This window comes from Lytechinus variegatus, chromosome 6, assembly GCF_018143015.1.
Source record: "Lytechinus variegatus isolate NC3 chromosome 6, Lvar_3.0, whole genome shotgun sequence".
In the NCBI taxonomy this organism is placed as follows: domain Eukaryota; kingdom Metazoa; phylum Echinodermata; class Echinoidea; order Temnopleuroida; family Toxopneustidae; genus Lytechinus; species Lytechinus variegatus.
In genome coordinates this window covers 46919201-46941314 of record NC_054745.1, presented here as the reverse complement: position 1 = coordinate 46941314, position 22114 = coordinate 46919201, and the positions used below count along the sequence as shown (strand labels likewise).

The window sequence follows — 22114 nt, the reverse complement described above, 5'->3', positions numbered from 1 at the left end:
TAATCGGTGTACATAGAGGACCACACCAGTTATTTTACACCGGTGATAAATTGATGGTGTTAGTTTTACACTTATAGGTGTTGTTAAAACACCAATGGTTGTTACATTTAAACTCTGGTGTGATGTTCAATCTCTATAGGGTGTTATTTTAACACCTCAGGGTGTGGTCCTCTATTAACACCAATTGGTGTCAGTTTTAACACCATAGTTTTTACAGTGTAGAAAATAGTACAAGAACGGACAAAACAAAGCAAAACAATAAAACAAAGGATAAAAACGAGTAACAGAAAAGAAAAAAACAAACTTAAAGGAACAAAAAATAAAGCATGCTATAGAAGGAAAAGAGACACAAACGGGAAAAAGAAGTGGAATAAATTGAGAGTGGGAGAATATAAAAGAGCAGAAAAAAAATATAAGTAGGCTGTTTATAATAGTGAGATTTTTTCCAAACGCTCTATTGAAACTTTGAATTGTAAATAGGCTTATTTCGTAAAGCTTGTGAAAGTGAGTTCCAAGTTTGATGACAGAGGATATGAAAAGTCTGTTGGTAAATATTGTTCTTGTTGTAAAAGTCCAGCAGATCTTGTAGGGTAGTGATGAATTTCTTGTAAACATATAGGCCTGGTAGTTCATTTTTATTAAGGTTGTATATGAAAGATCCGAGATTATAATCATGATAATGGTGAAGATCATTATTATAGCAAAAGCTTTGATATAGAGCTATTATGACAAGACTAGGACCCCAAGGAAGAACAGCATGTATTTTGCAAATACAGCTGAATTGGGTGATCCTCCGTTATTGTATGTTGTATATTGTATATTTTCTTAATCTGATTACGGAAATAAAACAAACAAACAAGACCATTCGTGTGTGCCCGATAATGAGAAAGTAAAAGTCTATTCAATATAATGAAAATCAACGATATACAATAAGTGCTACATGTGTTTATGTGTTATTTTAACAGCATGCGCTTGGCGCTCGCATTAGATGACTATGATGAGACATAAATTATATGCCCTTCATGAATTCCTTTAAGAAATAGCCCTTAAAATTTCCCTTTTCGGGCCAATATATAAAAAAATGAGCTCTGGCTCGCATTGTTTGTTTAGTGAGTCAGGTACTATCATGGTTGCAAACATTTGCTCATAATATCCCTCTTTTAGGTCTGAACCTTTTTTTTCAGCTCGCGCTTCGCGCTCGCATTATTTGATTTAATAAGATACATATCCGTTTAATGGGAAAGTCCTTAAAATGTATAATCACTAAAACAAATCTAGTGCTCCCCCCCCCCTCCCAGCATGCCGTGACCCACGGTACGCCACTGCTTTGGATATCATTATCAAAAATAATGTTATCTCGGATTTCATCAATGATATTGCTGTTCAAGTGCATGTAATTAATTTTATTGAGATTAAACTATTTTTCATCTTGTCATCAATTTGAAGAATTTGATGCATATACTTTTGGTGAATTTTGAGGAAATTTTTAGATAAAAGATAAAATTTGGGGCCCGGCAATCGCCTTTGTCCCCCTTTTTTAAGCGATGACGTTTATTTTATTATTGATATTTTTTGCTTGTCAAATTTTCCTCGGGATCCGCCCCTGCATGGTACCCTCAAACATATCCCCCCCCCCCCCTTGGTGGTGGGCTATGCAGCAGTGCCAAGCAACACCTTACCCCGTCTGGTAAAAAAAATCCCACTGAAACATTAATTTTCATAATGATGACAAGATTTATGATCCAGACTTTAAGCTGTTAGGGCAAGCCTTATTCCTCCTGCTGTATTTGAAAAATGTTCTCTCTTTTTGTGCTTAACTTTATTCAGCCGTTAGGTCATGAATGCCACTTATATTTTTAAAAGCTGCTTCCTAACTTCCCATGCTTCGTTTGAATAATTTGAAAATAATACTGCTAGAATATTTGATGGGTTAATTAAGGGGGAAATAAATTACAGAGACTAGAATTGCTGTATTGCCAAAGTAGGCCTAACGTGGCATGTAATCTCCAACAAAGCTGAACTTAGTTTACTTAATATTTAATTGTTATCATTTTTAGTTGTATTCAGGCACGGATCCAGGGGGGCACAGGCGGCATGTGCCCCCCCCCCTTGAGAAGCAAAATTAAAAAGAAAAATTGTAATGTAAAAATGCATTTTTTTCCATTTTTTGGCTTGTAATTTTTTTCTGGTACGAAATATCCTTTATTTGTGGCTGAAGACCTTGTTTTTTGCTTCTCAAAAATTTGCCCTCCCCCTTGGAAAGTCTTGGATCCTCTCCTGGTTGTATTCTAAAAAAAACATCGACTCTTTCGTGCTTTGTAATTATCATTTTACAATCTCAAAGATAGTTTCCTTAAATAATTTGTAGGGGGTCCGAGTCGGGGTCGATTATATTGCATATTAAGGTGGACACCATGCAGACCAGAAACGCACTAAGAATAGTTTTTTCCATGACATTGAGGTTAGGGTTGGGAAATTAACTCAACCCGTACAGCGTACGTGGTCAGTCGTAATAATTCAATGTCATTATAATTAGGCTTTGGAAAATATCAATTTTCCTTGAATGTGTCTGTGGGTCAACTTCTCAGTGGCACAAGCAAGGATTTTTCAGTAAAAAGAAAATCTACAAGTTTTTGATATACATGTAAATGAGGTGTGGCATGTTAAGAGTTAATTGACATACCCTGAATCCCTCTCATAAGCGGAATTCTGAGAGGAAAGGATGACTTAGATAATTTAGTTCTGAATGGCAATCATATATCCAAACAAAATGATTATCTAAAAAGAACAGCTCGATCGGCCGGGGCCCAGCTGTTTTAAATGATATGGGTGTGATTGATTTAACTTAAACCCACTCTGGTGAGCTATCAGTGCGATTGTCTGAATGATTATTGCTTCTTTTTTGGCAAGTATGTGCACTTACCTTTGTAATAATTAATTACTATAGGGGCGGGCGGGGACCGTTTTCAATTATCACCGTGACATGGGGATGGGGGCACTAAATTGAAGGATATGGTATGCGAGAGACACCACAACCCGTGCTTTGTGCATAGTGCGTAAATGAGCATGACACAAGTAGGATATCTTTTCCATTCAATTCTTTAGCTTGTCAACAAACAACAAATTCCCGGTTCGAGATCGTTGACGAACCTCGACGCGACCTCATTTTACTCTGCTAATATTATTACCTGTATTAATGACGAAGGAAATGGTGGACGCTACTAAATCGAAGACCAAAGAGGTATTATTTCTTTTTCATTTTATAAGCATTACAAGTGAGTTACGAATCAAATAACCACAGTTGAGAAATCGCGTGCCTCATAATATCGTTTATCGGCCGCGATGCATGTACTAAAGCAGTTGCTAGCCGGTAGCCTGGGCCTAAACCTACCCGATCTTACCCCATTCACGCCCGGCCCGTTAGCAACGGGCCGAGCGTGAATGGGGGAAGATCACAATCCAATCCACGCCTGGCTTGACGAGTTTAGCGTGTTTATGGAGTTTAGAATTAGATAGAATTCTAAAATAACGTACCGGTATAACTTATAAGGCAAAGCTTACTGAGACTGAGTATAAAACTATGGTAGGGGGTCCTAAAGCTGCGCGGGTCCTAAAGCTACGCACCTTCTTCTTCTTCTTCTTCTGTATCCTTCCTCCGCTGTATCGGAGATCCGCAGTTTGATACTGCATTAATGGTAGCGTTACATATTTTGACGTGAGAGTAAGGTAGATCGAGAGAGGTGAATCTTATGCAAGAAATTTAAGACAAGTAGGTTAAGGTCGTTTCTGGAGGAATCTGCTAATTCGACGTCAGGTAGAAACAGGACGGAAGCGGTAAATTGTTGAGGTTCTTGATCATTGAAATACACAGAAAAATACTGCAGTTCCTCGTCTTCTTTTATTAAGTGTAGAAGTGTTTTCCTGTGTGTGCTAAACGCTGGGCATTCTCCAACAAAATGTACAACGCTTTCCACTTCGGAGTGGCAGAACTTGCAGGACGTTGTGGTACTTTGATTCAGAGAGAATAATCTTCTATTCGTTGGGTATGTACTGCAGGATAATTGAGCTCTGATGGATATAGCTTCCCTCAAGAGAGGGCTGGAGACTTGCTTTGGGTAATAATTCTTTTTATTACGTTGGGTCATGCCCGACCATAGACTTAGAGAAGATTTTTTAGCAACTGCAATTTCAAGGGCTGCATAGTGTTGTTTATAAATTTTTCCCATTGCTAGCTTCTTCCATACTTTATATGGAATGCGCTCTCTAAGGATGTTAGTGAGACTTGGAAGCTCATAACTATTGAGAATTTTTATCCAGCGTCTTACCAATGGTGTATTGTTTGCTATACCATTCAATAGGATTCTTCTTTCAGTGCGCTCGTCTGAAAGGCTTGCATATTGCCCAAGTAAGAGAAGAATTTCATAGTCGATTCGCTTATCCATTGGAAGGATATCTAGCAATAAATAAACAATTTCGTCAGCCGCACTCCTTGGCAAACCAAGCACTCTTTTAAAAAGAAAAGATTGAGCCTTGTTCAGACGGGACAGCATGTAGTTGGTAAGTTGGATAATCTGAATCCCATATAGCATTCTTGGTATGCAGAACATTTTCCAAAGATGAGTACATATTGGTGGCAGCAGGCGTAGAGTTCCTTGCTTTGTTCCAGTAAGCGAGAAGAAGGTGTTATATCCCTTTGATATGATGTCATTGGTGTGATCAATATTACAATTGCTTTTTATTATGCCAAGGTGTGGGTGCTCTCTGCTTTCCTTGATCGTCATTCCTCCCATTTTCCACTCGATTGAACTTACACTGGTTGATGTTTTTTTGTTTATTACTACTACGGCACTTTTTTGTGGATTAATTTTATATCTCCAGGCACAGGAATAATTGAAGGTGAGGTCCAGCATTGATTGGAGTTCACGAGGGCATGTACTGATAAGAGCAACGTCATCTGCTAGTACTATCACTCCCATGTAGCAACCGTTAATAGAGCATCCTAGACAAGCATTCCTTAGTGATCATCGCGCATGCAGTTTTCAATGGCAAATGCGCACTCTGTGTGTGGAACTGTGACTGCAGAGTGATGAACATTTCCTATTAATTTTTTTCTACAGAGGCAGCAGTAAATCTCTAAATGCAGAGAAAACCAACAACTGTTAGGAAGTTCGGAGTTATATTCGCTTTAATTTTATTTTATCCTATAATAATTTGAATATATTTTAGAAATTGAGGCACAGGAAATACTATTTTTTTGCATGATAAATCGAGTGCGTAGCTTTAGGACCCCTTCTACATCGGGCGGCGAAATCAAGAGGTGTTCGAAAAACACGACGAGATTTTCGTATTAGTGAGTTTTGTGATATTTTCTACTTGGCTAATGATATTTAGAATGTTTGCCACAAATTAGTGAAATATAATTTGTTGAAATATTAAAATTGGGACAGTTTTTATTGTTTGAAAACAAAGTGCGTAGCTTTAGGTCCCCCCATCATTATAATGAACTACCGGTATGTCCAGGCCAGGCCTGCCTGCCCATGGCAAAAGACAAGTTCTCCTTTTTAATTTAAATTATTAACTCTGCAAACTGAAGTAACATTTGTCATTAGCTTGTAATTTATAATTTTAATTCAAAACCAATCTGAAAAAAAGTGAAAGCAATTTTATTCTAGATTGATGGACCAGTGCAGTGGACCAGGGGCCGATTGCACGAAAGGGTCTTTGCAAGGACCATCTTTCGTGTCGCCCATCTTTTATGATGCGCCATGTGAAACTCATTTTAAATAAATCATCTGCAAACATATTTCATTCGTCCGTTAAAATAAACAAAATATGTATTTATAAAATGATGTGATATATCATGAAATTGTATAAAATTTGATTTAAAAGCAAGCTAACGAATCTTATTCTTTATCATAAATTTCAGAAACACCCCGCTTATAGCGTATGATAAAAGATGGGCGACACGAAAGACGGTCCTTGGAAAGACCCTTTCGTGCAATCGGCCCCGGGGCTCTGTAAGTAACACGAAGGTTAGAGATTAATCGCTAATTTGAAAGAACAATTCTAATTCCTTGTCGGTCTATGGAGCAAAATGCACATGCAACAATTATCTGATTAGGCCATTTCATATAGCAATTAATTTGCTGCCCTTTGTTTTACGGTACCCAGATAGTAAGGAGGGGTAATGAAGTGAGATTTTGTTATGTCAGTACATGTATTAATGTTGTGATGGCATGAGTCATCCTACTCGCAGTGCTAATGATAGGTAATGGGTGACCTTTGTATGTTAATGAGTGTGTATGTGACAGTGCATCAGAGGTTTCAATTTCATCAGGCAATTTTTTTTCCAGCTCGCTGGCGACTTTTTACAAATTTTCCCACATTGCTATCTTTTGCCCCCTCAAAATATTTGGTTCAACTGGGTTGAATAAGTGTGTTGTGTAAAAGCTATTCTGTATATTCGAGGTTTGAATGGCTGTGATATCAAAAGTTTCGGGGGCTCCGCCCTGGACCCCAACCGCATTGCACTGTCGTATTTGAATATGGAAGGGTTGGGCCATGGTCCCCAAAACTTCTACAAACAAGAACAAAAAAGGAGGAAAGAAAAGCAAAGGAAAAGTGTAGGATATTGAATATATCTCATGAAAAGGTGAATTTTTCTCGCTCGCTTTGCTCACACACTTGGAACTTATATCAAGCATCTTTTTAGCACACGCGCCATTTGTACTCCCCCCTCGTATACTCTATGGATCAGGCTATTTGCCGCAAATAATCCTTTTCACAGTGGTATACAGACCACAAAAAAATGAATGGAAAGAGACAAGAGTGAAATATGTTATTCTCTGGATATCACATCAAAATCTATCACAAAATTGACTTTTCGTATTAAGAATGTCAAAATTTTTGCTCGCTCGCTTCGCTTGCTCGTAACTTTATTTTAAGAAATAAATTCTGCCTGATACGCAATACCTGACCCTCTCAAAGTTGTTGCCTTATTACACCATTACGTATGTACATACCATGATATGACTGGGAAATTTCTGGCTCTGGCCACCGACCCCTGTTACACCGCTGTTCTTCGCATTGATTCATTGAATATGCAAGATAGTATACTTTAGTAGAAGAAAAAGTTCCTTCTTCCACTACTTTTTTGTGCAACATTCTAGATTGGAACAACAACCTGACTGAAAGTTATGGCACCTCCGGACCTGTTATAACTTTTTGGTAGAAACTTTTTTCATGGTGGCACAGATGAGTGGATACCATGCGCGACCAAAAAAACAATTAAAAAGATGTCTTTTTTAAGATAGGGCATGTTACATGTACGTACATAACGTAATAAGGGTGTCAAAAACACTAAATGAAAAAAGAGTATCTATTTCGCTAGAAAAGCTACATGTTTAGGGCCAGATTTGTGAGGGCAAAAAGACTAAAAAATAAAGGATGCACTTTTTGCCCCAACAGTTAACACTATACGTGCTTAGAGTCTGACTTACGCGAGGTGTGGGAGGTGGGGCCGTACTAAACCCAATTATGTAGGTAAAGGTAAAACCGACGTCCGTATGAAACAATTAAAATATCGCTGTACTTGTTTAGGGGTTCATTTATCAGGGAATACTTGCCAAGAGTATCGTTTTATTTCCAATGCCTGTTAAGGGTAGGGTTTCACACACCAATACTTGTTCAAGGGGTGCATTATCAGAATATTGAAAATGCTTGTTTAGGGTGCTTTTCGAGACCCCATGGTCACGCATGGTATCCACTCGTCAATGGAAGTGGTCCCTCGGGACTACGTTATTCATGTATGATATGCAGAAAGGGCTTCTAAATGTGGAAAAGATACTATTATAAAATCAAAAATTTTGAATTATATTGGAAAATATGAGGGCTAGATCATTCAATTATTAAGCATGGAAAATGACAAATTAAAAAATTATTTGATAAAGGTGATTAATACCTTTAATTCAGAAATAGTAATATTGTTGAATTGATAAGAATTTTGTCATGTTGGGCCATCCATAACCAAACTTGCATTCTTTCTTTTCAGACCCCTGTCAACATGAGTTGATAAAGTGAATTGTTAAAATCTTGAACAAATCTCTGTACATTGCTCTTGAACTCCACTCACCAATAAGATTTGGAAGCCCATACGTAGAGACAGTGTAACCTGTGACTGTTGTGATATATCCAAGATCTATATTGTTACTATGCGCAAGATGTGATGCGGCGCAAGCGAATATTAGAAGAGCAATAAACATCATGGCTACTAGTTCCTAGACTGATTGTACTCTGATTATTTATTATGTCTTCGAGCTCTAAACGAGTCTGTATCATCACAATGAGGATTGAGGACATAATACCTCAGTGGCAACTCAATTTTTGTTATTTAAGAAAGTGGAAGTTAGAAACAGTATCTTTTGGAAATGAGTGTAAGCCAGAAAGCTTGAGTGGTACTTTGCTGGATGAGAGGATTGAGTAGAGAGAGACTTCAGTGAATAAGAGATGGATGTCTTGAGTTTAAGAGCAGGAGAGAAGACTCAATGTTTCTGGTTGTCTCTCCATCTTTGACCCCCATCCCCCTTCCCTTAGATTGCTATCAATTTGTTTTCAATATTTTTATTTGCCTTTCTTCTTCAGCTGATTGAAGAACAGATGAACAGTCAGGAAATCAGGAAGGACCTAGATGTAACAGAGCTGTATCTTAGCAACCAAGGTCTTACTGATCAAGACTTATGTGATTTGGGTCAGTATCGGATGCTCAATCGTCTATGGCTGAATGGAAACAAACTAAGGAGGATTAACTGTCTATCAATCAACTACAGAATAACAGAATTGTATTTACAGGTAGGCCTATATGTTCATACAAGGATTTTTTCAGAAATTTTTTGGTCATTTTTGTATTTGTAATTTTTGAACACCCACATATTTGCATTCAGCATTTAAGCCAAGGATTACAAATGTTGAATTATCAAAGGCTCTTATGTGTAATGTGTGTATACCACTTCAAAGTTGTTGATAAAGTCACTCTACAAGATGTCTTTGACTGCCCCCCCCCCCCCCACCTTTGATTTCGAACCAAAATAATAAAATGGATGACATGTAGCCTGCGGCAATAAGGCCTATATAGATATTACAAGATGAGAAGTGAGCTAAATCAGATTACTAGTAATTGTCGCCCAATCAGGTGATCTAATCGTAAGTATTCTTGGCTACAGCATTCATGGCTGATTTTAATAGAAGTTGTTATTTTTAGTATTATTAATTTTATTATTATTTCTGTTATAATAATAATAATTATTAGTTTTGTTTTTGTTATTGATAATGATATTATTATCAACATTATTTTTCTTATTATTGTTATTATTATTACAGTATATTTTTCTGTAATGTTTTATACCAATATTTGATTTTTCAAGGACAATGAGTTGGTGAGTGTAGGAGGTCTTCTTCAGCCATTAACCAGTCTTCAAGTTTTGATGTTACATAACAATCAGCTGACCAATCTTGAAGAAACTATAGCTGAAATGAAAGCTATGCAAGCATTAAATACACTCAGTAAGTATTGTTATAAAGATTTGTTAGAACTTGAAGATTTGATAAGTTGTATTCTACATTCGGTACACCATGTGTAACGTCCTGGAGGGACAGAGATGGAAAGGGATAGATGGTGGTATGAACATTCGTAGAAGTGGTTTACGGTACACCATGTGTAACGTCCTGGAGGGACAGAGATGGAAAGGGATAGATGGTGGTATGAACATTCGTAGAAGTGGTTTACGGTACACCATGTGTAACGTCCTGGAGGGACAGAGATGGAAAGGGATAGATGGTGGTATGAACATTCGTAGAAGTGGTTTACGGTACACCATGTGTAACGTCCTGGAGGGACAGAGATGGAAAGGGATAGATGGTGGTATGAACATTCGTAGAAGTGGTTTACGGTACACCATGTGTAACGTCCTGGAGGAACAGAGATGGAAAGGGATAGATGGTGGTATGAACATTCGTAGAAGTGGTTTACGGTACACCATGTGTAACGTCCTGGAGGAACAGAGATGGAAAGGGATAGATGGTGGTATGAACATTCGTAGAAGTGGTTTACGGTACACCATGTGTAACGTCCTGGAGGAACAGAGATGGAAAGGGATAGATGGTGGTATGTACATTCATAGAAGTGGTTTACGGTACACCATGTGTAACGTCCTGGAGGGACAGAGATGGAAAGGGATAGATGGTGGTATGAACATTCGTAGAAGTGGTTTACGATACACCATGTGTAACGTCCTGGAGGGACAGAGATGGAAAGGGATAGATGGTGGTATGAACATTCGTAGAAGTGGTTTACGGTACACCATGTGTAACGTCCTGGAGGAACAGAGATGGAAAGGGATAGATGGTGGTATGAACATTCGTAGAAGTGGTTTACGGTACACCATGTGTAACGTCCTGGAGGAACAGAGATGGAAAGGGATAGATGGTGGTATGTACATTCGTAGAAGTGGTTTACGGTACACCATGTGTAACGTCCTGGAGGAACAGAGATGGAAAGGGATAGATGGTGGTATGAACATTCGTAGAAGTGGTTTACGGTACACCATGTGTAACGTCCTGGAGGGACAGAGATGGAAAGGGATAGATGGTGGTATGAACATTCGTAGAAGTGGTTTACGGTACACCATGTGTAACGTCTTGGAGGGACAGGGATGGAAAGGGATAGATGGTGGTATGAACATTCGTAGAAGTGGTTTACGGTACACCATGTGTAACGTCCTGGAGGAACAGAGATGGAAAGGGATAGATGGTGGTATGTACATTCGTAGAAGTGGTTTACGGTACACCATGTGTAACGTCCTGGAGGAACAGAGATGGAAAGGGATAGATGGTGGTATGAACATTCGTAGAAGTGGTTTACGGTACACCATGTGTAACGTCCTGGAGGGACAGAGATGGAAAGGGATAGATGGTGGTATGAACATTCGTAGAAGTGGTTTACGGTACACCATGTGTAACGTCCTGGAGGGACAGGGATGGAAAGGGATAGATGGTGGTATGAACATTCGTAGAAGTGGTTTACGGTACACCATGTGTAACGTCCTGGAGGAACAGAGATGGAAAGGGATAGATGGTGGTATGTACATTCGTAGAAGTGGTTTACGGTACACCATGTGTAACGTCCTGGAGGAACAGAGATGGAAAGGGATAGATGGTGGTATGAACATTCGTAGAAGTGGTTTACGGTACACCATGTGTAACGTCCTGGAGGGACAGAGATGGAAAGGGATAGATGGTGGTATGAACATTCGTAGAAGTGGTTTACGGTACACCATGTGTAACGTCCTGGAGGGACAGGGATGGAAAGGGATAGATGGTGGTATGAACATTCGTAGAAGTGGTTTACGGTACACCATGTGTAACGTCCTGGAGGAACAGAGATGGAAAGGGATAGATGGTGGTATGTACATTCGTAGAAATGGTTTACGGTACACCATGTGTAACGTCCTGGAGGAACAGAGATGGAAAGGGATAGATGGTGGTATGAACATTCGCAGAAGTGGTTTACGGTACACCATGTGTAACGTCCTGGAGGAACAGAGATGGAAAGGGATAGATGGTGGTATGAACATTCGTAGAAGTGGTTTACGGTACACCATGTGTAACGTCCTGGAGGGACAGAGATGGAAAGGGATAGATGGTGGTATGAACATTCGTAGAAGTGGTTTACGGTACACCATGTGTAACGTCCTGGAGGGACAGAGATGGAAAGGGATAGATGGTGGTATGAACATTCGTAGAAGTGGTTTACGGTACACCATGTGTAACGTCCTGGAGGGATGGAAAGGGATAGAAATAGAAGTCAAATGGAAAGGTAAGAAAGAGAAGGTTGGGAAGTAGACTCTTTTTGAAATGAGTGTAGTCCTTAAAAGGACTGTAAACCAGAAGGAGTAGAAAGCTGAGAAGTAGGGAGGGTTATAGGCTTGAGTTGTGTAGCAGCTCTGTAAACCACTTCCGCGGTCAATCATTTAGTGCATCAAAAAAGTAAAATACAAAGTAACTGGAAAAACCATCTTAACTCATCCCATCTGCTATCGTATTCTGTCACAGATGTCTTGAAAGTGTATGCAAGAATTTAATTTGTTCATCTATGTGAACAATATACAGTGCATCCCACAAAAAAAAATCGAGATTTATGGATGATTTATCATAACTTAATCACAAATACAATAGACAAATGACCTACCATTGTAAAGCTTAAAAGTCATTTGGCGGGCTGTATCTGGGTTTCAAAAAGAAAACCACATTTTAAGAAAGTTCAATATCTGCTCTTTGATTTGATACCTCAATGACAGAAAATGGTCAAGAAATAACACAGTTCTGGTTATTTGAAATAAAGCTTGAATTTCAATAATTTCATGAAATGAAGAGGTTTTACAGGCTCGCATTCATACTCACTCGACACTCCGTTTTGTTGACGATCAGCCATGCATTAAGTCCTTTGTTAACTATGCGATAGGTTGGAATAGGTTCTGTTTGGAAACCAATGAAAACATGTTTATTTTGTAATTATGGAAATACAAGCATTATTTTGAGGGAAGATAACTTGTTTACTTCTTGACCATTTTTTGCGATTAAGGTATCAAATAAAAGAGCAGATATTGAACTTTTTGGCATGTGATTTTCTTTCTGAAATTCAGATACTCCCTGCCAAATGTCTTTTTTGTATCCTTTCCTTAAATCGTTTTTGCTCACTCCTGCGTGAATGAGAAATAATCTATAAAGAAATTTCAGATGAAAGAGGAGATTCTATGCTTTAAAATGGTAGGTCATTTGTCTATTGTATTTTTGATTAAGTTATGATAAATCATTGCTAAATCTCGGTTTTGTTTTATTGTGGGACTCACTGTATATAAGCTCCCCCCCCCCCCCCCCCCCGGTCTAATAATGTCTATTACTTTGATGATACAGAGCTTGGTCTTAGAGGACATACATGTAAATGAATGAATTCAGTAGAGTCAGTCTGGAGGGTATTAACAAGTAGCCATGTTTATTTGCTCCTCTTTATCAATCCTCGCCATCTCACACAATGGTTTGGGTAATGTCACAACTCCTTCGTGGTGCAAATTTGATCTTGAAATTTGTGCCAGACTTGAAAGAAAAAAGTCACGATGTGTCATGGCTCCAGATTTTTATCATGAAAAATTTCATAATATCATAATAATAATGATAGTAATAATACACAGTTCTTGTATAGCGCATATCACAATTATGAATAATGTCTCTATGCACTTCCAAAGGACTTGGATATTATTACCCCAGCTGTAGCTTGGCAGCAGTAATTACTAAGATTGCAGCTCACACGCATTTCAAGGAATAAATTCCTGCCAGGTACCCATTTACCTCACCTGGGTTGAGTGCAGCACAATGTGGATAAATTTCTTGTCGAAGGAAATTACGCCGTGGCTGGGATTCGAACTCACGACCCTCTGTTTCAAAGTCTGGAGACTAATCCACTGGGCCACAACGCTCCACTAATGGTTCAAATCTATGGAAAATCATTAATAAAATCAAATTGAAATCTTTAAATTGAATTACATCTAGTCATTAAATGATCAATTTTAATTTTATAGTCCTCCTAGACTTGTTTTGTTAATACATGGACGATTTTGATTTCTAATTTTCAGACCTATCCCAGAATCCTTTGGCCCAGGAAGCAGAATACCGTCATTACATCATTCATCACGTACCATCATTGAAACTCCTAGATAGACAAGGTAAGTTCATTGAAACTCCTAGATAGACAAGGTAAGTTCATTAAAACTACTAAATGAAAAAATTAAGTCCACTTTAGAGGCGCTAAAAACAAAAAGTACCATAGCGCGTACAAAAGTAGGAAACAATTTAATATTCGCGCTGGCATCAATTGTTCAGTTATATAGCTATCTTGTTCACGATTATAAAGAATTGATTAAAATTTTCCATTCTATATGTAGAAATGTCAAAATTTTTCAGCTCGCGCTTCGCGCTCGCATGATTTGTTTGTTGAAATACATAACGTCTTCATGGCTAATTGGCAGACCTTAACAGGTTCCTTTTCAATCAGTTCAAAACGTATATGAAGACTTTCAGCTCGCGCTTTGCCCTCGCATTATTAATGTACGGAAGATCCCCAATTACTCATCCTTTTCATGATTTACAAACATGAAGAGAGTGTCTCGTTCAGTATAGGTCTAAATCTCAATATTTTCCGCTCGCGCTTCGCGCTTGCATTAATTGTTTAGTTATATACATTTTTTCTGTTTAATTTACAAAAAAGTGCTTAGAATTTCCATTCTTCGGGTAAAAATGTAAAAAATTCAGCTCGCGCTTCGCGCTCGCATTATTTGATTTTTGAATACATAACGTCTTCATCGCTAACTACATGTAGTCTTTAACAGGTACCTTTTCCATCAGTTTATTTCTGCTCGTGCTTTGCGTTCGTAGTAATGATTTAGTTTCATACAGATCTTTTTCAGGAAAACAAACATTGCCCAGAATGTTCAACTTTTAGGAAAAAAATACTTAAGATTTCCAAAAAAATTAGCTCGCGCTTCGCGCTCGCATTATACAAATAAGGATTATGATATTATATATCTATGTTGATTAATAAAGCTAAAAAGTTAATATTAGGACTACCCCTTCAAAGAATCAAAATATCATCTTCGAGCGGCCGATCGGGGAAAATATGGCTGACAAAAAATTCTGGGCCCCCACTATTGGCAAAGGCTGGTTCCGCCCCTGTGTATCATCTTAGCACACTTAAAATTATTAAACATTCATAAGGTCTTTATAATACAAGAAGCAGAACTGAAGCATGCCCATTTCACCACAAAATTAACAAATAATCTAGAGAAGAATCTTTGAAATTATGTATCTCATTACATTTCAATGATCCTAACATATGATGAATGTTTACTTCCTTAAAATGTTAGTTTTAAGAATTAATTGATTAAAGATCATCTGTCTATTAAAGTACCTGACTGTATTATGCACATCCTGTTTAATTGTTATTAACAAACATCAATGTAAGGGTCAATGGTCGCTGTTTTAAATTAAGGTGTACTCAGGATGCTAAATTTAGCATTGTGCTTTTTATAGGAGACATAGAAAAAGAGAAAAGAGGGGGGTGGGGTGGTGCTAGGGAAAGAGAAAGATAAGGGGTCTTGGGCAGTGGCAGATCAGCCTGGGTTGAAATTTGAATACATTACTATTTCAGGGGTGGCATTGTTTGTACGCAATAGTCAGCTCTGTTTTATAGTGTCTGATCAGATGCCTGGGGATGTACATACCAGGTGTGCGTTTCTTAAAACTATTTGAAATTATGAGCAACTTTACAAAATACTGGTGATCCGTAAATTTTGCGTACTAAATTGACAGTGTTGAATTAGCTCCAAAGGAAGGATCTCCGGTCGTTCATAAAGTTGCTTGAAACACCTACCAGCTATCAAGAGAGATTCACACAATCAATTTCATCCTCCCCTATTTCAGAAATCTTGAAGTCTGAGCGAGATGATGCAGCCAAGCTGTACCAGCAAGAGAGACAGGCCCTGTTAGAGACGATTGCATTTGGGCGTCGGTGTAACGGTCCCGCCCAGAGAGCTAAAGACCAGGGCGTGGTCAGCGAATCTAGACACTCATTGGCTAGTATGGTGTCTGATAAAGAAGTAGCAAATCATTTTAGCAGGTGAATATACAATTATTTTGTGCATGGCATGGCAGTAAAATACTATGCACCAAAAAACAACAATACAGTCACAGGAAATTAATTTTCAGCAAAAGAAATAATAAAGATTTCAGCTTTTAAATCATGTTTAACTCAATCTTATATGATATGTTGTGGGTGCATCATGGTCTAGTGGTTCTCGCTCTTGCCTTTCAAACAGAGGGTCATGGGTTTGAATCCTAGCCAGTGTGGATGAATTTCTTGCTGAAGGAAACAACACCATGGCTACCATTTGAGCCCATGACCCTCTGTTTCAAAGACGAAAGTCAGAACCACTATACCTGACGCACCCACCATGTTTTATAACCCAGTCTAATAAATATTTATTTTGATAAGTTTGTGTTCAGCTTTTAAATAGTAATTATGAGAAGAATGTTGTTCTTGAGATATGTGGGATTTGAGGGATCACAGTTTAGCAGTCTACTTTTATGAGGTGAATTTAAAACTACAAAGAATTTCCTTAAAAGGGATCATGATTAATTACCCCAAAGTTGAGAGACTAGTAATCCTGTCTATACATGTAAGTGCAAACATTTATCAGTGTTTAATATTTTTTAATTTGATGGGGATCAAATTTAAATGAGGGAAAGATTTTCAGAAGAAATGCTTTACAATATCATAAAAAAGACAAAGAATTTATCTGGTTTGGTACTGATCATAAAAGTATTGTATACTGGTCATATTTTCCTATGATGAATTTTGAACTTGTACTCATTCCAGTCCACCACGAGGAACACCTGAAGAAGCTGTAGCAGAGAGAGCTGTACAACGATCTATTATGGAATACTCTCACTTTGATTGGTCTAAAAAACCTAGGGCAGAGGAAAGAAGAATGAATAAGAACATAGAGGGCAGCAAACAGACTGAGATTATAACTGTCAGGTTTAGGTAGCATAGACACTCTTGACAGACTTGGTATATTTATTCTGATATTCCTATTGATTTTAATTGAGATGAATCACTCCCCCAAGTACATTGGGATATTGACAACATTTCAAAATTTTGCTGTATGAGAAGAAAGAGTGAAAAATTATTTCATCAGTATCTGTCATCCAAATCTAAGGAAGTAAAACTAAAGTATAGTGTAGGAGGTTTCACGGTACACCATGTATCTTTGTTGGGCAAGTGTCTGTCCTGAAAAGGACCACCCAATCTCGACGTTTCGACAAGTGTTTTCTTGTCGTCCTCAGGAGAATTCTCCTGAGGACGACAAGAACACACTTGTGTCATTTAGAGTCAATGAATTTAGCTTATGTTGGGGAATACAAAATCTTAACTGAGGTTCATTTTTTTGAAATGTCAAAACTTGGAAAGTATATGGATCTAGTGCATGAAACTTGGACATAAGAGTGATCAAGTATCAGTAAACATCCTGTATGACTTTTAGGTCACGTGACCAAGTTGATAGGTCATTAAAGATCAATGAACTTTGGCCATCATAAATTATGGATAAAGTTCATGAAATGTGGAAATTGGGGTAATCAAGTATGACAGATCGTCTTAGGTCACATGATCAAGGTCAAATGTCTTTTAGAGTCAATGAATATTATACAGATATTGACTAATGGAGTGTGTAATATAAACATTCTTTGGACCGCCGGATTTATATTTTCTCGAGGGGTTATATTTAATTATTCATAAAATATGATCACGAGGGAAAATATTAATCCTTTAGGCGGTCCAAAGAATGTTTTTTTACACATCCCATCAGTCAATATCTGTTATATTAGATAGCCTTTAATGATGTAGATAAAAATGGCCTAACGATGCGTGCAGCCTGTTGTTTACGATAGTCACAGTGATTGATGGAACTGGTATAGATCTAGATGTAACTTTAGTCTACTACTACTCTAATGCAGTGAATGGCCCTTTTCTAATCAAATCAAGTTTGTTTTAGGCCTAGTCCAGTTCAGATACTTTAGTCCCACATATTTTATTTCCGTTTAGTTGGTAACATCTAACCCACAAGAGGGCGCCATACACATAGAAAAATATATTCACGGACCAGTTGGTCAATATATTCACGGACCAGTTGGTCAATATATTCATCGAAGGTGGACCGGCTGGGAAAATACACAGATTTTGATCATATCACGTGACGCGCAATTGACCAATCGCGCTTGGTTATCTGTCTTGGCTATCTAATATAGTATTTTATGATCATATGAATGGTGTTTTGGGGGAATGATTACTCTATAGTTGTTCCAAAGTCAGAACTGCTGCTATATTGAATCACGTAATGCAGGCAAGACTTCCAAAGGCGCTCTTGTTATTGCTGCACTGTTTAGTTGTGTAAGTTTGGCGAGTTATCTGCTCCTATGTAGAGTACCTTTAAATGAATTATTGTGAACTCTATTACTAAGACAGCGGGGGGGGGGGGGGGGTAATCTCGCCTGCTGGCATGTAAAGTGGATCACTAATTCCATGAGGTTATGAATAGGTTTTTTTTAAAGATTATTGAACAAATCAAAAGTTACTATACTTCAGATACATTTGAAGTCTGTGACATGAATTTCACCTTGACAAAGTAAAGAATCTCATCTAGTTTAAATGTGTGAAAAAGTTTTATTATGTATATCTTAAATGTAAATAAACTTTAAATCAGATTTTTGAAGATTTATACAATCAGTTTTATTTTAATTAAACTGTAAGAATTGTAAATAAACTGTATTAAAGATTGAATGCATGTATAAATGATAGATGTGTACATAATCAAAAATTATACATTTGGAAGTGAAAACCTATTTTGAGAATTCATTTTGTTGCATTACATTACATTCTTGACATGCCATCTACGTATTATTTCCCCCCTCTCTCTCTCTCAGTTTAAAGAGTGTATTACATGAGAACCTTCTATCCTTATCTAGGAATATCTGGAATAACCCATGCAAAATATGTGGCCTTTTCTTAGGCTAAGGCTAGAGATCATAGTTTTCTGTTTTATAAAATGTCTGTTCTTTTTTCTTCATTGTTCTAAACTTCACATTCCATGTTCTTTTGTCACAAAACATGTCATCAAGCAATAGTAATTTTCCATGCAGATGAAGCTTAGAAAACAAATGCTAAACACCATGGCCCGTATTCTGAAGTTGGGTTTAACTGAAACTCAGGTTTAAAGTTGTGGTTTAAGTATGGGAAGCCAAAAGTATCAAAATTTTTATAAAGTTGTATGTTTATGTTTACTGCATCTTTCCTGATTCATCGATGGTGAAGACAATCATCTATTTACTTCCTAGCCAATTATGAATGATTTGATAGCCAAATGAGCTGAAGTATGATATCTCTACTGTAAGTAGTTTTATGTAACAATTGGCTATCCATACTTAAACCACAAACCTCAAAACTTCAAACCTGAGTTCAAGTTAAACCCGACTTCAGAATACGGGCCCATGGGTGGAAATCTGTCCCCAAAGGTAGGAGTGGGGACCAGGGCCTGGAAAATTTGACAAGCAAAAAAAAAAGGTTTCCACCTAAAATGTAAGGTCATTTAGTCCAAAATACATATTATTTAGATTGTGAAGTGATGTATATGGGGGACCCCCCCCCTACTATTTTTTTGGTACGGGACACGTTCCCCCCTCGGTTTTTTCGCCCATGCTAAACACTGCAAACAAGTATTGATAGACAAATCATGTTTGCAGTGAAATGCTCTTTCTGTTTTGTGTTCTTTCTGTTTTCCATATTGCACAAAACTGGGAACAATCCTAGGCTCTAGATATTAGACCTTGGCCCTGTTGCAGAAAAGTTTCTATTGTAAATTTGCCATCCACTGGTAACTACCATGGTAACAATGCTCATCAGCCAATCAAAATCAAGGATTCCATGAAAGATACCATTGGATGACAAAGTTACCATAATTAATGATATAACTATTATGCAATGGAAAAAAGATGAGAGTTACTTTTAAAGACTGCAAATCTTTTCACGAGAGTGAAAGATGGAGTGAAAGAATCAGTCTACAGAGAGAATGGGATGTAAAACCACAGGATCACTAAAGATAATTCAAATGATATAATTACAAATCGCTATGAATAGAGATACGGACAGAGATTTTTTTATTTTAAAGAGAGAGTGTATAATAAACACAGCATTTATTATGCGCCATCTATCTAGTGAACTATTCCGAGGCGCAGAGGGATTGGGAATTACAGATAAAATAATTTGCATATGTATGGGTGCATGAATAAATGAAATTAGCTAACAATATTTAACAAAAATAAGAAGAAAACAGATAAGATTTTAGGTATTTTTTAAATGCTTCAAGTGATTCTGCTGATCTGATCCTCAGTGGAAGAGCATTCCAGAGAGATGGAGCTGATGAGGCAAATGCCTTTTCTCCCAGAGTTAAATTCGTTCTTTGTACATTTAGCTGTTTATTAGTAGAGGATCGGAGATTTCTTACGGGAATGTACTCAGAGATTAGAGTGAACACGCATTTAGGGAAGAAATAGTATGGAGGAAAATATATCACTTATTATTGTGCATGAAGTTGATAGCACAGTAGGGCAAGGAACCCTTCAAGCTTGCTCCTATCTTTTCTTGATAACCCCCGTAACAAGTTTGAAAATACTATTTGATAGTCTCACAATTTTTCCGTTTAGAGAAAGCTCGAGTTTGTCAATGGTGTTCACTGACTCTTTGGATAGGAATTTACTCTTCCCATTCCCCCCTACCATTTCTTCCTCTTTTCCTTTCTCATTCTTTAATTGTTCCTTCTTTTCTTCCCCTCTCCTCTCTTTTTAACCTTCCCTCTGTTATCTTCTCCCCTTTTTTTCACTTCCACCTTCTCTCTCTCCAATATTCAATGTCCTTCCATTTTCAACCTTCTGTGGATGAAACGCACTAAACACAACTTCAATTCTTTTTAAGATTTATTCTCCCCCCTTCTTCGCCTTTTCCTTTCTCATTCTCTAATTGTTTCTTTTCTTCCCCTCTCCTCTTTTTTTAACCTTCCCTCTCGTGTTATCTTCTCCCCTTTTTTTCACTTCCACCTCTCTCTCCAATATTCAATGTCCTTCCATTTTCAACCTTCTGTGGATGAAACATGCTAAACAAAACTAATTCTTCAGAAAATTTATTCTCTCCCCCCCCTTCTTTCCCTTTTCCTTTCTCATTCTCTAATTGTTTCTTTTCTTCTCTCCTCTCTTTTTAACCTCTCTCTCTCTCTCCAATATTCAATGCCCTTTCATTTTCGACCATCTGTGGATTAAACGCACAAAACAAAACTAATTCTTCGGAAAATTTATTCTTCCCCCCCTTCTCTTTTCCTTCCTCCCTCTCTAATTGTTTCTTCTTTTCTTCCCCTCTCTCTTTTAACCTCCTCTCTCTCCTGTTTTCTTCTCCCCTTTTTTTCACTTCCACCTCTCCAATATTCAAAGCCCTTCCATTTCTAACCATCTGTGGATTAAAAGCACAAAACACAACTGTTATATTTCTTTCTTCTTATATCAAAGCTTGATTTCTTTACTGTTTATGTATAATTACAAAAAACACATAATTCCACTCTTATCAAGGCCTTCATAATACATACACACAATCAATCTACAATATTACAATATACAAAAGTATAATATATACCAATTAGAGGAAAACCATGTATGGGTTTCTCTTGTTTTTAGAAAATATTCTAAATACAAATAAAATATTCAATTTCTGCACGTAAAGAAATCCATGCTTATCTACAAATTTTTCACATTTTTTAAAAAATTCATTAGCTATGTGTATCAGACGAGAAAAAAATACACATGGGTCAATTGTGATTCCATGAAACGAAATTTGGCTCGTGAACTAAAAAAAAACACTTTCTTAATTTTCTCATGACGTTTAAATCTAATATTAGGGAAAAGGGGGGTCAGTTGATTTCTGTTTAAAATGAAATGCCAGTGAGCAAATTAAAAGAAATCTTAATATTGCAACCATGATTTTTTTTTATTTAAGTTCATAAATGCAATCAATTATAAAAGAATATTTTGATAAGGTTGGTGATAATTTCATTGAAGCAAATGACTGCATTCCAGTCTCTCTATCCTCTATGACTTCTTACGTGGGTTCTTCATTGTCTACAATTCTCGGTTACATATTGAATATTAATGATTTGACTCAACACATTGCAAGCAGAATGCGTAGGTTTACAAACTATTTAAAGTTTTTTTTAAACAAAATATCACCTTTGTTTATTGCTTTTGATTTACCATGCAAAACATCGATAATACTGCCTTATTTCAATTCAGCATAGTATAATGACTTGATAGGCACTTTGTAACACTCGTAGTCAGACATCACAAAACCACCAATAAACACACCAGAATGTCATTTCATAAAGTTCTTTGTAAATTACCTGTGACCTTGATCCAT

At 37.3% G+C, this 22114-nt stretch overlaps 1 protein-coding gene across 1 annotated transcript; it reads left to right on the top strand.

The window, feature by feature from the left end:
- Nucleotides 1-3114: 3114 nt before the first annotated feature.
- On the top strand, nucleotides 3115-16915 carry LOC121417565 (leucine-rich repeat-containing protein 72-like). The gene is made up of 6 exons (XM_041611302.1): nucleotides 3115-3241; nucleotides 8641-8847; nucleotides 9420-9558; nucleotides 13683-13772; nucleotides 15526-15721; nucleotides 16481-16915. The coding sequence occupies exons 1-6, from the start codon at nucleotides 3197-3199 to the stop codon at nucleotides 16650-16652; spliced, it is 849 nt and encodes a 282-aa protein (XP_041467236.1). The 5' UTR covers nucleotides 3115-3196; the 3' UTR covers nucleotides 16653-16915.
- Nucleotides 16916-22114: the final 5199 nt, after the last annotated feature.

Bases quoted from the DNA above. Each gene is read 5' to 3' on its own strand.
- LOC121417565 (XM_041611302.1), top strand. From the start codon at position 3,197: ATGACGAAGGAAATGGTGGACGCTACTAAATCGAAGACCAAAGAG. The intron at 8,848-9,419 runs GTAGGCCTATAT...TGATTTTTCAAG, and splicing joins TAACAGAATTGTATTTACAG to GACAATGAGTTGGTGAGTGT. The intron at 15,722-16,480 runs GTGAATATACAA...TACTCATTCCAG, and splicing joins GTAGCAAATCATTTTAGCAG to TCCACCACGAGGAACACCTG.